The 13,896-nt window shown below is 39.7% G+C and overlaps 1 protein-coding gene across 1 annotated transcript in view; it reads right to left on the minus strand.

The window, feature by feature from the left end:
- TRPM6 (transient receptor potential cation channel subfamily M member 6) overlaps positions 1-13,896 on the minus strand; it is an 85,646-nt gene that overhangs the window by 19,606 nt on the left and 52,144 nt on the right. The window contains exons 25-31 of the mRNA XM_067315243.1: positions 11,019-11,151; positions 8,155-9,299; positions 7,305-7,417; positions 6,219-6,345; positions 5,224-5,321; positions 2,725-2,783; positions 1,303-1,328 (exon numbers count right to left, since the gene is read on the minus strand). Coding sequence (XP_067171344.1) covers positions 1,303-1,328; positions 2,725-2,783; positions 5,224-5,321; positions 6,219-6,345; positions 7,305-7,417; positions 8,155-9,299; positions 11,019-11,151 — 1,701 coding nt within the window. The remainder of the gene's footprint in view (positions 1-1,302; positions 1,329-2,724; positions 2,784-5,223; positions 5,322-6,218; positions 6,346-7,304; positions 7,418-8,154; positions 9,300-11,018; positions 11,152-13,896) is intronic.

The following is a 13,896-nucleotide window of genomic DNA, read 5'->3' on the forward strand; positions in this document are numbered from 1 at the left end:
TTATAAAAAGCCATTTTATAATAAAACCAAGATTAATGAACATGTTTCCATTAATTAGACAAAATTACTTTTTTCTGTTGGAAAATAAGCCTTCAAAATGCCAGATTTCAAAAAACATGTACACTGTGCTACTTTTAATTCTGAAAAATGAGGTTATTAAAACTGAATCTCATTAAACTATTTGGACATTATGCTTTTCTTGCTGCCCTTTTTTTTTTTTTTTTTTGCTTAGATTCCCCTCCCTAAGGAAACAGATCTTAAATTAAAAAGAGCAAACAGATTTTGGGGGAAGGATCGGCATTTCCGGTGAGTGCCCTTGGCCGGTGATTCAAGATCCCTTTTGCCCTCTTTCATGCCCGACTCAACCAGTATCATAGCATTGCACACCAAGTGGAACAGCTAGCACGAAAAGAGAATCAGTCCTTCTGAGGATGGGAAAAGTGTTTTTTAATGAAAGCAGTGGTGCCATAACCGCTGGGCTCTGGAGAGTAGGCCCCGTGGACCTGCGCTCACGGCAGTGGGTTTCAGTACTGCAGCCTTTTGGGCACAGCTCGAGCAGAGAGAGCAGCACATACAGGGGGAGTGAGGAGGAGGGTGCCCCCTTTCCACACCTCAGCCAGCCTTAAACAAGGGGTAGATACCCAGCTGCACAGCCCGTTACAGCTGTGTGGCAAGTCAGGAAAACTGGAGCATAGAGCAGACTAAAAAGCCCCCAAAATGTAAGTGAAGTTAAACAGCACTCTACTTTTGTGGAGCAAAGTCATTCCTCGCTATGACCTTGAATTTCTTCACTGCCAATTTGATAATAAATTCAGTCCTTTACTGCCTTTATAATTTCAGTGAAACCACACAAACGGAGGAGGTGCACTAAACTGAAACTTGAAAAATCAAGCATACATTAGAAATTTTATACCATGATCTATCCTCAGGTATATATCCAACTTTAACTCAAGAGATCTATTAGACTGCCAGGGACGAAAGCAGCACCATCTTTTTAAGCAGTTTATTCCTGCTGAAAAGCAGCACATTACAGGGCAGACTTGGGTAAAAATAGATAAAAAGCAGATTTTTTTTTCTTTTAAGACTTTGCAGTTAGCCTGAGGAAAACATGCTCCCATATAAAAAAAGTCTTAGACTTCAAAGTAACAATTGGTAACTAACATATGAAATAATAGTTGGACATCTTCCTATAACCATCCAACTATAGCAAATTAACTTCCCTTCAGATTCTGTACTTTAGAATTGTCAAGATGGGATTTGCAGAGAAGAACTAAAATGAATAACAGACAATGAAAAACTTACTGTCAGTTCCCTCCAAACTTCTTAACCTGTTTAAAAGCAAACATTTGAGATTTTACTTCAAACTTTTCTGAGCTAACACTGGTACCTATTACGAGATGTGAGCTATGTGAAGGCTAAACTCACAAAGGCTCGATCTGCAGCATAAAACAAAAAAACTCCCAGTGCAATTTTGTTTGTTGCAATGATTTGCAAATAAACCTCATTTACTAAAGAGCAGTGACATTTTTCTGCATTCTTCTGCTTTCTCTTGAGCTGCTCTTAGTATTGTGTGCCACTGTTCGTCTCATTTACACAGTAACAATAGCATCAATCAAAGACCACTTCAGTCATGTACACATTTGATCATTTTCCAAACCATGTGAAGCAATGCTCAGCTGTTCTCAGTGCTACATGTGTCACTGCCCTTGCTTGCGTAAAAGCAGACTGTTTCAACTGTTGGTCTGTGGGTTCAAGCTTCAACCTTAACATTAAAGTAGCTTTTATTACAGAAGATGGTGGATATCTCACACCAGAGAGATCCCACTGAAGACAACAAATTGAATGACAGAATCAGGCCGTGCAAGGCCTGTAAGTCTTGATGGAAGATAGGTAGTTTGCCTACTGCCTATAAATTTTGGAGTAAAAAGAGAAAAGCACAGGATGGGTAAAAAAACACAGTATCTTTTTTCCTCTTCCCATGGTGAAATTATACAGGATGTGGCAGTTTTACAGTGCCTTTTATTTATTACATCCACAGTGTTACTAAGTAGGGGAGATCTAAAGAAATCAATGAAAATAAGAAAGTGAAGGAAAAGGAACAGAGAGACAGCACCACATGTCAAAATACCCCTAATATCAACAAAATTATCAATCAAGCTGAAAAAAAACCAAGAAAATTAAAAACATTTTGAAATCAGCATAATTTCACTGAATATAATCAAAGCTTAATAACTACTGAAAGTTCTTTATAAAAAACAAACCAAATATTTTGTAAATGTGCAGACTCAAAACAACAGATTTTAATCAGAGAATGAGAACAGCTTTCAGGAGCTGCTAGGGTTTTAATTATTAAAAGAGCAAACATGCAATTGACACAGCAAAAGCAAATGCAACCTTTCATGTTCACTAGATTGGAATAATGGCTAGTTAAAAGATGCTATCATGATCTTAATGATTGAATTAGAAAATTGGATATTGTTAGAATAATAAAGGGGGTCTCTATTCCACCTAAATTTATACATTTTGTTTAAATGGATCTTTCATCTCCATTAATAAGCCTTCATCTGAAGAAACTAAAACAGAGTGAATTGCCTTAATTCCTCATTTCAGATAAATTTCTCATCCAAAGCATATTGCAGAACTGAAATGGAAACCTGCAGAAAGTATGGAAGTGTCTTTATAAAAGCATGTAATGAATATCTCAGTATACATAGGAATACATACGAGGAGTTCCTGTTCAGATTATTTTTCTGGGTGTTTCCACACATGCTATTACTCAAATCCTATAAAGAAGAGAAATACTTTTACTGGTAAAATCTGTACATCACTGTCATATGCACACCAAGCAACTCAAAAAGGTCTAAATCCTGAAAATAGTTATTGGTATGTTTATTGTTAGCATGAATAATTCCACTGACAGGCAGGTGAATTATGGCATTGTTGCACCTACAGTAAATTGAAATATTAATTTGTTCATGTTGTCTCCATACGTTTGAACAAAATACTCAGGTCTCTACTTACACCTCAATACACTCACAAAAGCTTACTATAAAAGTGTCGTAAAGGCCTTCCAATATTGCAAGTATTCAGAAACTCCCTTTGTATTAGAAAATTCAAATTTAAGAATAAGCTTTACAGTTCAGAAAAAAAAATGCATCCTAAGCCTTTATAATAGAAGACAACATATTGAACAGTTTTCCAGTGATATTTAGATCGTATGTTTTCCAGGTCTTTCAGTTAAGAAAGTACTCAAAACATCTTTTAATCTTCCAGCTGTAGCAGGGAAAACTGCATTTATGGGCCAGCCTGCCATTTGCCAGGTCCTCCTAAAATGCTAGTCAGAGATGGGATTATTCTTCTAAAAGCAGTAGTCAGGCAGATTTTGTTCCTTAAAAGAAGTAGAGCACAAATCAAAAGTTCAAAGACAAAGTTTAAAGATAAACTAACTAAAATTTAGCTCTGAACATCATCTAAAACTTAATTCTCAAATTTTCTAGGTCAGAGTTCACTCATATTTTCACCTTGTAGGTTGCCTTGCAGAGAAAAATTCTTCAACAAATCTGAAACCTTCCCACACACATCCCCCTTGCTTTGCTCCCTGCTAGCCATCAAGAGAGACTTGTGAAGCACTGGTGTTCAGGAGCTAAATCTGAGAAGTACTAATTTAGGGGAAATTCTTTTCTTTAAAAATATATCTTAATCCAAACGGAACAAGTTGCATACAGCAACACTGTGACGGCACAGCAATATATATATATGTGTATATATGTGTGTGTGTGTGTGTGTGTGTATATACACACACACACACACATACATATATATACACACACATATATATACATATATACACATTCTCATAACCCAGGCAGAAATGAAGGGGAAGCAGAGTAACTTCAAAGGATATTGCACCATAGATATTTAAAGATTCAATAATTTGAAGCTGGCATTCTGGAAGTAACTAGTTTTGGCCTAACTCTGATCCCACTGTAGTCGCTGGAACTTTTCTCAGGACTTAAAAATCCCACCCTTGAGTTTTACCCGAGCAATTTTAATCTGAGTTTTGAAGCATCAGATTAGTCCTTTCACACAGTTTTACCTTTATTTTGCTTGTCTGACCCTGTGTTTCACATTTCAAAGATTTATTGATTTAGTCTCCAAGTTTGGGTTTAACAGAAGATATACAAACAGAGGAAATATTTAGACTTCTCTCTCCCCTCTCTCATACAAAAAACTGCCATTTTTTAAAATTTAGATTCAAGCTCTCTTCCTTAGTATTTGGGATTTAAATTCTACAACACTCAAAACATCAGAACTGCAAATATCTGGCTTATCTTCATTTCTTTAAAAAAACAAGAACTCACAATATTTACAGTGAAAAGGAAGCTAGGCTTTTAAAAATCACTCTTTTAATCATCAAGAGCACTATGTGTAAAACAGGCAAGGAAGGGTGCTGTTGAGAAAGGAGGAGGAAAGGATTATTTCACAGTTCCTTTTCTCAATTTATTCCTTGTTAATTTTCTTTCATACCTCTGAGATATCCCTACGCAATGTGGTGAAAGATACATTTTCTTCCATTAGCCATGCCATTTAAAAAGAGATAGAAGTTTCTGTAACCCAGCTTCTTGCCCACACTCCTTAGATCTTCAGCAAATATAAATTGGTCTAGCTCCATCAAAGTCAATGGACCTATATTGATTTACATAGGCAGAGGGCCTTTATGATATGGAGCTGCAAATTAATTCTGGTAAGATATGGTCTTTTTAAGCCAGAGGTTAAGAAAACTAAGCTTTGCAATTATTATCAATATTTAACTCGCACTTTACAAGAAATAACTATCTCTGTCTTATAGATTAAGAGCTATGTAGCTAACTTTCCAAAAGTTACTTCACTTCTCTGATTCTGCCTAAAGATTCAAGACCAAGCTGTGTACTCTCTCAATTGCCTAGTGAATTGCTAATACATGCTTTGGTTTTGGACCACCTTAGTCATATCCAAACCCACCTCATGATTCAATAATTTAATATCCTACTTCATTAACCTTCATAGAGTGCTAACAGCTGTTAAACTATTCATTTACTAGCACACATGTGCCGTCCTAGTATATAACATAGTTCCTCATGTATCAAGAGGTATTTCATGACAAAGAACCAGCAACTCCATGGAGGGCAGGAGAGCTACACTGCCATGTAGCTATGGTCTAGGACGTACATCCTTAACTCTTACCTCTCGAGAATGCCTCAGGTAATCACAGACCGGTATGGTATGCCTATCAACTTCCTGATTTTTCATTTTTTGGTGCATGTAACTGAGACGTTCCAAACCTAGCCAAAAGAACAGATATCAGTGATATCCAGAGTGTAAATGAACAGCCTTGTTGCTATAAAATAAACACTTCTTTAGTGCTATAAAATAAACACCTATATACCATACTGCCTTAGCAAATGAGTAATGGGCTACAAACACAATAACAGAATCTCATAGGATTAAAACAGACTGTTTCCATTCTCTGTCAGCAAATTTGAGGGGAGCCCTGTCCTCCTCAGACCACACTGCACTGAGTCACAGCAGTCCCTGGAGCTTCTCCTAGCAGCTTGCAAAGCGAAGCCAGTGAGCTGTGTCATAACAAAGCTGAGAGGTAAGATGACCTACACAAGGATTTCTCAGAATGGAAGAGCAAGAGAATTACTGAAAGAAGAACAGGAAGGTCATTCCCTATTCATTCCTACAGAGACACTGCAAAATTCATTTCTTGCCCTTGGAGGATGTATTTCTGAGCAATGAATAATGCATGCAGGGGATCTGCCAATAGATACAGTATTGAAGCATTACCTGCAAGTTTAAACACCCTTAAAAATTTGCAAGGGACTGTTTTTGCAATTAGCCAGGATGCTGCTTTAGAAGAAACATCAGGAGAGGAGACAAGAATATCATCCTTCTTGCCTCCCTCTTATTCTTGAGGATTAGTGCTCTGCTATCCCCCATGTGAGCCACTCACAACAAGATGTAACTGAGCGTCCATCCCACCTATATCCATTTTGCCTCTGCAATGGCAGAACAAATGTCCAAGCCATACATGCCGACGTCTAAATGTATTCAGAATGCAAAAATTATGCCATGCAGCAAAAGTGGCAGATGACACTTTGAGTTTGTGAATTTTTATTTAATGCTTTTCTTTTTAAGGCTGTCCTGAATTTCACCAGCTGCAAAGTATCACATACTTAGCTGGCTGAAATTAGACACAGTGAGCCAGTTTTTGCTGTGTTTCTCTTCTTGAGTCCAGACGTTGGTCTCTGCAGGCTCTGAACTCACTTGGGTGTTCTGGGGACAATCATCCACTGTAATCACCTGGCAAGACACAGACAAAACGGCACTCAATTTACAGGCTGACTAGCACCTCTGTAGGTCCTCTGGCAGCTGCACTATGACATGGCCTTTCAGAGTATCACTGAAATGTCAATGACTGAGATGATACCCAACTGAGAAGCAGATTTTCCTGGTTTTGTTACAAGTTGCAGAAGACACATTGCTTTTGTCTAGAAAATGCTACCAGTGAAAAATCTGACACTATAGCTTTTCAAAATAAACTTTGGAGTCCCCTGGAATATCTTATGAGAGAATTAGGTCTCAAAGTTCAAGTCTCATATCTGTTGCTGACCTGAGCATCGCATGTAAACCAATCCGCCTTCAGCTTTCACCTCACTAAACAGGTGTGACTGTTTCCAGCTGATAAATAATTTTTTATATATGTGCACATACACACTGATATGACACTAGCTCCATATATATATATATATATATATATATATATACACACACACACGCATATATATGGAGAGAGAGAGAGAGAATCAACACACTATCTGCTGCTTATATCTCTTGGATTCAGAGAAAAGATTACCGAACCCTCATAGACAGAAAACAACATAAGAGGCATGGTTTGTCTCTCTACTGCTGCATGCAGGAAGTTGGGATCGAGCTCACTGCTCCCAGATCATATCAAGCCTCCCCAAATCCCTCTCTCAGCAAAGTGTGAGGGCAGATTCCTTACTGCGTAAAGCGAATAACAGGCTTGGTCTACTACCTCGCAAGACCAGTGGACTTCATCAGATTCAAACTCCCAAGCACTCAGACAAAAGGAAAATTAAACCAAAGTCAGAGAAAAAAAGACTCCCCAATTTGCACATAGTATTTTGAAATGTATGCATTTTCAGCTAAGCTTTAACTTTGTTCCACACTACAAAACTGCTCTCAATGAACTAAAAAGACAGCTATGGATTATGTGATTCTTTTACATCTACACATACCGGCACTTGAAGCAGTTTTTGTTTCTTCTTTTCCATTGGAGACTTTCTGTCTCTGTTTCGTTGTTTTGCTTTTGTTTCCCCACTGTGGTGCAGCTCACTAGATAGTGAGGAGTCTGTGTGAAGTGGTCAAAAAACATGATTAAGCTACAGAGATTTTGTTTACAAAGAGAAGAACTGATGAGACTGAGAGCTGGCAGGTCTCCAAAGCAAGCTGAGAATGACTTGTGATACCCAAAGCTAATACTCATGAAATTCATGCAGTTCAGTGCAAAGATGTTCACCATCATAAACAACAAATGTTAGCCATCATCTCATACTATTTATACTTAAAACTGGCATCTGCTATATTTTAGCTCTTGTAAACAAACTTGGTAGTGGATGGGCTTTTTCTTTTAGACCTGCTGTGGAAATATCTACCTCTTCATTCTCCATTCATCCATCTGACCTGTGATAATGCTGATGTACCTTTAAGGGTTTGTACAGTTTCTTCCAGTTTCTGTAACTCTGGGATTGCTTTCCTGGTGTGGGAGATTCCCTCAGAGCCAACACAGTCCATTCATCACCCCAGTTGCGTAGTCACAACCACAGGGCACATGCCAGATGGGGAGAATCAGGGTTGGACTGCTACAGTGCCCTGACACACAGTGTCATATTGCTTAGATACCAGCCACACTTCACATTTGCCCTACAACAACCAGACCCATTGCAAGGAAAGCAAAGGAGTAACTCTGGCTTCCCTGCTACTACCCTCAACTGCAGCTAATACAACCTGCACACAAAAGAGAAATTTGAGCAATGTCTTGGGGTCCTCCATAAAAGATGTGGTAGAGGTATAACATTTTATTATTACCATCTATGGTCTTGCAGGTTTTCTCTCTTTTCCCTTCCTTACGGAACTGCAAGCTGTTGCTCCTGCGGAAACTCCAGTCCCTCCAGAGTGGGCTGATCCAGAAGGAGGTGCTGCGTTTCAGCTTGTTCTCAGAGACATCACTGCTGTATCTTGACTTGTTGGAGTTGTAGGAGAAGGACTGTGATTCTTTTATCTGGACATGCCTGGGAGGACTACCCGTGCAATTGCAGTCACTATTATAGGTGGAATGTATGCACAGTGGCTTCTTTTCTTTCCTTCTTGGGCTGAAAACCCCTTTTTCATCACCTTCAGAGAATCCCCAGTTCACATAACCACCTTCAGTTTCTTCCCTGTCATCACATGAGGGTGTTGCATTCTCACAGAGAGCTGGCAATGACTGGAGACCTGTAGGATGATCAGTCACTACACCATCAGTATTTTCTCTTGGCAAATGAATAACAAAGTCTCTCTGATTCCATCGATAATCTTCTGGCTCTTTTCCAATGAGGCAGACCCTCTGAAAATTTTGCTGTACTTCAATGCTGCTTTGCAGCTTGTCCCCTAATGTGTCTTCCCTGTATTTGTCAGGATTGCTTGGAAAGGACAAATTTAAGCTGACATCCTCAGAGAAAGACCCACCTTGATGGTCAGGAGGAACCAGCAAAAATTGTCCATATCTAGGAGTTGACTTAGTCTCAGAAGACACCCCCGAAGTGAGAGTGTCGCTTTCTATTTCTATCTTTCGAGAGCTGTCTTCTACCACCTTCCTATCCTCAGTCCTCAAAACATGGCCTCGGCACTCTGATGACCACTGACTCCTCACCAAGCTCCGCAAGAGGGACGGTGGCATGCTGTAGTAGTTGTACTTCTTATCATGCAAACCCTCCAGACTGCTCAGAGTCCTGGAATAGAGCGCGTTGCTCCAGCTGTGGGGGAGCTTCCTACAGGCTCGATGTTTTGTGTCAGCCAGCAAGGCTTCTTCCACCTGCAAGGTGTCTACAGCTGAAATCACTTTCAGGATGTCCACAGTCAAGGCAGACAGGTCTTGCAAATGTCCTAGCTGGCTGTCCAGGGAAATTAAAGATTCCTTGATATAAAATACCTTCTCATGTACTTCTTTTAGCTGCAAAAACATCTCCTCCACTCTAGGTGGAAAAAGAAAAGATTATTAAAATATCAAAACACAGATCTTAATTTCTGTTTGCCAGGTGATGAAGGAAGCCACTAACACAATTGAAAAAAATCTGTAACTAAACAGTCCTTCATTTTTTTTTACAGTGACTTCCATTCTCATAAATATCTACATTTGACAAAACCAGTCCAGACTCTCAATCTGTCATTCAGATTTACTTTTAAATAGACAGGCTTTTTGCTCAGGGAGCATCTATTTTAAAAATTACCACTTTTCTATTAATTCCCATGCCTTGTCATAGAACTACTAAACCTTGGCTAACAAGACACAACTTTGAAAATTAAAAGTGTATTGCTAATCAGCCAGTCATCCTGCATTTCTACATTTCTTGTACAAGAATGAGAAGGATGAGGCTCACGCAAGCCTATAGATACTCTTGTATTTCTCAAATATTAGAGTCTGCTGGGATAATAGCCTTCCCAACAACATCTTTTGCCTCTTGAATAATTTTGTATGCCCAATGCCACCAGTTATCTTCAAGTAAAATTCAATTGCCAAACAAGCAGAGCCTTTTTAATGGTCTTCAAATCCCCAGTGAACAGTGTGAGAACTTCTCAGCCTGGAAAAACTGAATGATTTCATTTTAACCAAATCATTATCTTCACATCTCCTGAAGCTACTCTCTCCGGTACTTTATCACTAAGATAGTGATAAACTAGCTGCAGACAATATGCCAGAAGTGTTCCTTTCCTTTGTCACTGAGTAACTAAACAGTGCAATACTTAACCAATGGCTGAATAAAATCAAATACCCATGTTCCAAGATATTTTATTCATCTAAATGAATTTCTTTTAGAAGGGATTCTTCCTCTGCTATGAAATAATTTTACCTTTGCACTCAAAAAAAAAAAATTCCTTTTCAGATCTAAAGTTATCCATTAAATGAAATCTTTTGGTTGCAGTTGATATTGCAGCTTGTGAACAAACCCATTTATTTTATTTTATTTCTTTTACAGGAGACATCATTTTGTTTATATGCTTTGTTTTGGTACACAGAAAATAGGTCTATGAACAAGCAAAGATTAAGGGGCTATCTTACTCTAGGCAGAATTAATTTATTAGATCATATCAGTACTGGCATGCAATAAGACTTTTTATAGTGCTCAGTTTGTTTAATTCTTCCCATCAAACTTAATGGCAGCTTTGCCATTGATTTCAACAGAAAGCTGAATTAGGCTAATACTGAGGGTTTTGAAATCCTGTTGATAGCCCTATCAATATTTTGCAAACCAAAAGAGTATCTTGTAGCTAATGCTACAATGGTTATATGGTTATTTCTGCAAACAGCAGTTACACTTGATCACAAGAAACATTCTCACAGTGTTCCAACACTGCCAACCCTTTAAATAAAAGAATGTATTGTATGCTGTATTCCAGCATCACCTTCTTGGTGCTACCCGGTCTGCAAAAGTGAAGCTGAGCAACGCACTCCTGCACCCCTTTAACTGCTGGCTTACTGCACACATCCAGAGATCCAGTTTTGCCAGCCGCACTTCCTGGCCAGGTCTTCCATTAGTTCAGATACGTTACATTTCAACCCAATTATAAGGGCCTATGCATGCCAGTGCCTCTCATATTCACAGTGCCATAATCTGTTCCAAAGGTTTTAGCTTGTCAAAGTCTTTTTATATGACAAATGCATACAAAGGACACAAATTAGCCACAAAACACACCTTTCTGTCGTCACACGGATCCTTTCACTGTCACTGGAACTCAAGCTTTCATTCTTCTCATGAAAATATTTTTCCACACACTGCTCCTCAAAGTCATGGAGCTTCTTTAACTCCTCATCACTCAGGTACAGCTCTGAACAAAGGAGATAATAGCTGGTATTAAGCATGCTAACACATGTCCCCTAACACATACCTCTTCATGAAAAAAGAGAAAACTATCAGAACAGGTTTCCCTTCCCTTCCTTGACAAGAAGGAATCAGACCTCTTTGTATGAATTTGGACTTATGTATGAAGACTAAACATGCCAAGTATGCATAAATGTGTTTTTCATCTTATCTTACATAGGGCGAGAAACTACCCTGACAGAAACTCCTCTGTATTTTCACTCATTCTTTTAAAGACTTGAAAATGCACGGCTATATGACTGCTCACAGAAAAATTTTCTCCCTGTTTCCAGTACTTTGTTATACATGAATATGGCTCATAAGACTTGACACAGATATACAAGACTTATCTATGAAGATCTTGCTATAATTTGATCAGGACATTCATTAAGGGCTATTCACCTATAACAATTATCATCCTTTCAAGAACGCAAAGCTACAAAGCTTTTTCTCACCTACTTGCTTCAGATGTTCATATGAACATAACATTAAGCAAATATTCTTTTCACTGGGGTGAAAGGAATCCTTTTAAAAGTTTAGAACTCCACAGCTTAAGCTGCTCATGAGACTGTTCTTCTAGAAGGCCAACATAAGACTTCTGAGAGAACAGAACAAATATAAGTCAGTATGAAGAAGTGCATATGGTATAAAAGAGCAAGTCAGTCTCTATAGGATTTATCTTTAGCCACCTCTCTGATCCAAGCTGCACATCTTCCAAGCTCTTTTTTATTTTTCCTTTTGCGTATCAGAGTTCCCACTGCACTTACTACAGGGGTAGCTGTGACAAACTGCATGCCAATGTTTGTTACCAGCTTTAAGACCCTGCTGCAACACATGGCACACCAGTGAAGTACTGCATAGTGGTCCAGGATCCTTCTATCATGCTGGATGAGATGTGATCATCTGTTCGGCTCTTTTCCCCTCTAACCTGTTGGTGACCTTGCCTCAAAGATTTTACCTTAGTATTTTCACCGATTTTCCACTGGGTGGCACTGGATCCTCATTGCTAAAACCAGTTAATTACTGCCATACCAAAACTTAAGTAGAAGAAACTTATCAAGCAATGCATAGGCATATAGAAAAAGAAAGCAAAGGCATATGAAGAGGAAAAAACCTCTTTCTGAGAAAGGGTGTAGGCAAGGTACTAGCTGCTTTCCATCTTTTTAGATATGCGAAGCAGCCTTTTAGCTTTCCTGGTGCCTGATGTACCTTAAAAGTAAGACACCCTCTGTGCCAAGCTAGTCACTTATACTATGCACACATATAAAAAGAACAGTGCTACTTCAAAGGAAGGCTGCTGTGCTCAGCTACAATAGAGGAGCCAAGTCTAGGAGCAGCAGTAAAGCAGCTCAGCACTGATTAGTTCAGCCCACATTTGAATTCTGTAACTATTTGTGAGCACAGTAGATATCTTTAGGGATTCATGTCCAGCAGAGAAAATCCTGAATGAACCATAACCCAAGCAGGGCTGTGCAACTCTTATTAGGCATCGAGGATGTATGTTGCATCATGTTCCAAAAAAAGGATGAGGCTGTCCAGTACTACAGACCAACGTTCCCCAGCCTTTTATGAGATAAACTTACAGCCACCTTTCCTCCTCCTCACTCCTTTGCCTCGTCCCATCACCCAGCAAGACCCCACCACTGAGTCTTCATCCCCAACCCCATCCCAGCATTGTGTGGTCACACCTCCCCTCAAGACAGTGGCTGGGGGCTGGCAGCAGGACAGGCAGGTGGCACTGCCAGGAAGAGGCATAGGAAGGACCTGGGGACAGAGGAGTGCCAAGGCGAGAAAGGTTAAGGTGACAACAGCAGGACTGGTGCACAGAGGGACCGCAGCAGTGAGGAGGTAGGAGGCTCCTGTCCTCTTCCCCCAAATCTGCCATCTCTGGATGTCTTCTGGCCATGGGCTCGGCTGCGACTTTCTCATTGCATTGCTCATGCAATTGCACTCATCACATTGCGTCGCAGTGCTGTTGCTGCCTCCCCACATCCCAGCAGGATGCAGTACTGCCAAGCACTATGTGGGGATTGCTCTGGGCCTTACCTTTAACATTGATACCCACTGTTATAAAGTATGGCACATGGACTAACATCCAGCCCAGAGCCTAACACAAAGAGGTTATTTTGTGCGTGGCCACGGATCTATCTAGCAAGCAGGAGTTTCCTTTTACTAATCCTGTTCACTCAGAGGCCCATGTGCTTTAATGGGATTCTACCCTCACGGCTCCTACACATTTACGAACAGGTTTTGTTAATTGTTGCAGAAATGGGTCCTCAAATATTAGGTTTCACACCACCAGCTGATGCCACAAAGTCAGGAAGGGGCTCTCCATTCACACGCAGCACTACATTAACAGGTCAGGGACTGTAATGTTTGCTGAAGCATCTTTTAGGGGCCACTAGTGCCCCACCTCAAAGCACCCTTAACTGGCTTACTTAATACATATGACTATCTTTACTGTACAAAGGAACTGAAAGCAGAAGTCTCATCTCCACTCAGTTGTTTTCACTTAAACTGTCCTTTACCATATGAACCACAGATGCTGAGGAACCTATGATCCAGACAGAGAAAAATCATGAAAACTTAATGGGATATGGAGGGCACAGAGGGAAGAAGTCAGTGAGTACTATCAGAAAAATAAACATAGGGTCATCAAAAAGGTCTGCGAGTCTGGGCAATTAAAAAAGAACTGTTCGTCTTTTCAGAACAA

This window comes from Apteryx mantelli, chromosome Z (genome assembly GCF_036417845.1).
Source record: "Apteryx mantelli isolate bAptMan1 chromosome Z, bAptMan1.hap1, whole genome shotgun sequence".
NCBI lineage: Eukaryota > Metazoa > Chordata > Aves > Apterygiformes > Apterygidae > Apteryx > Apteryx mantelli.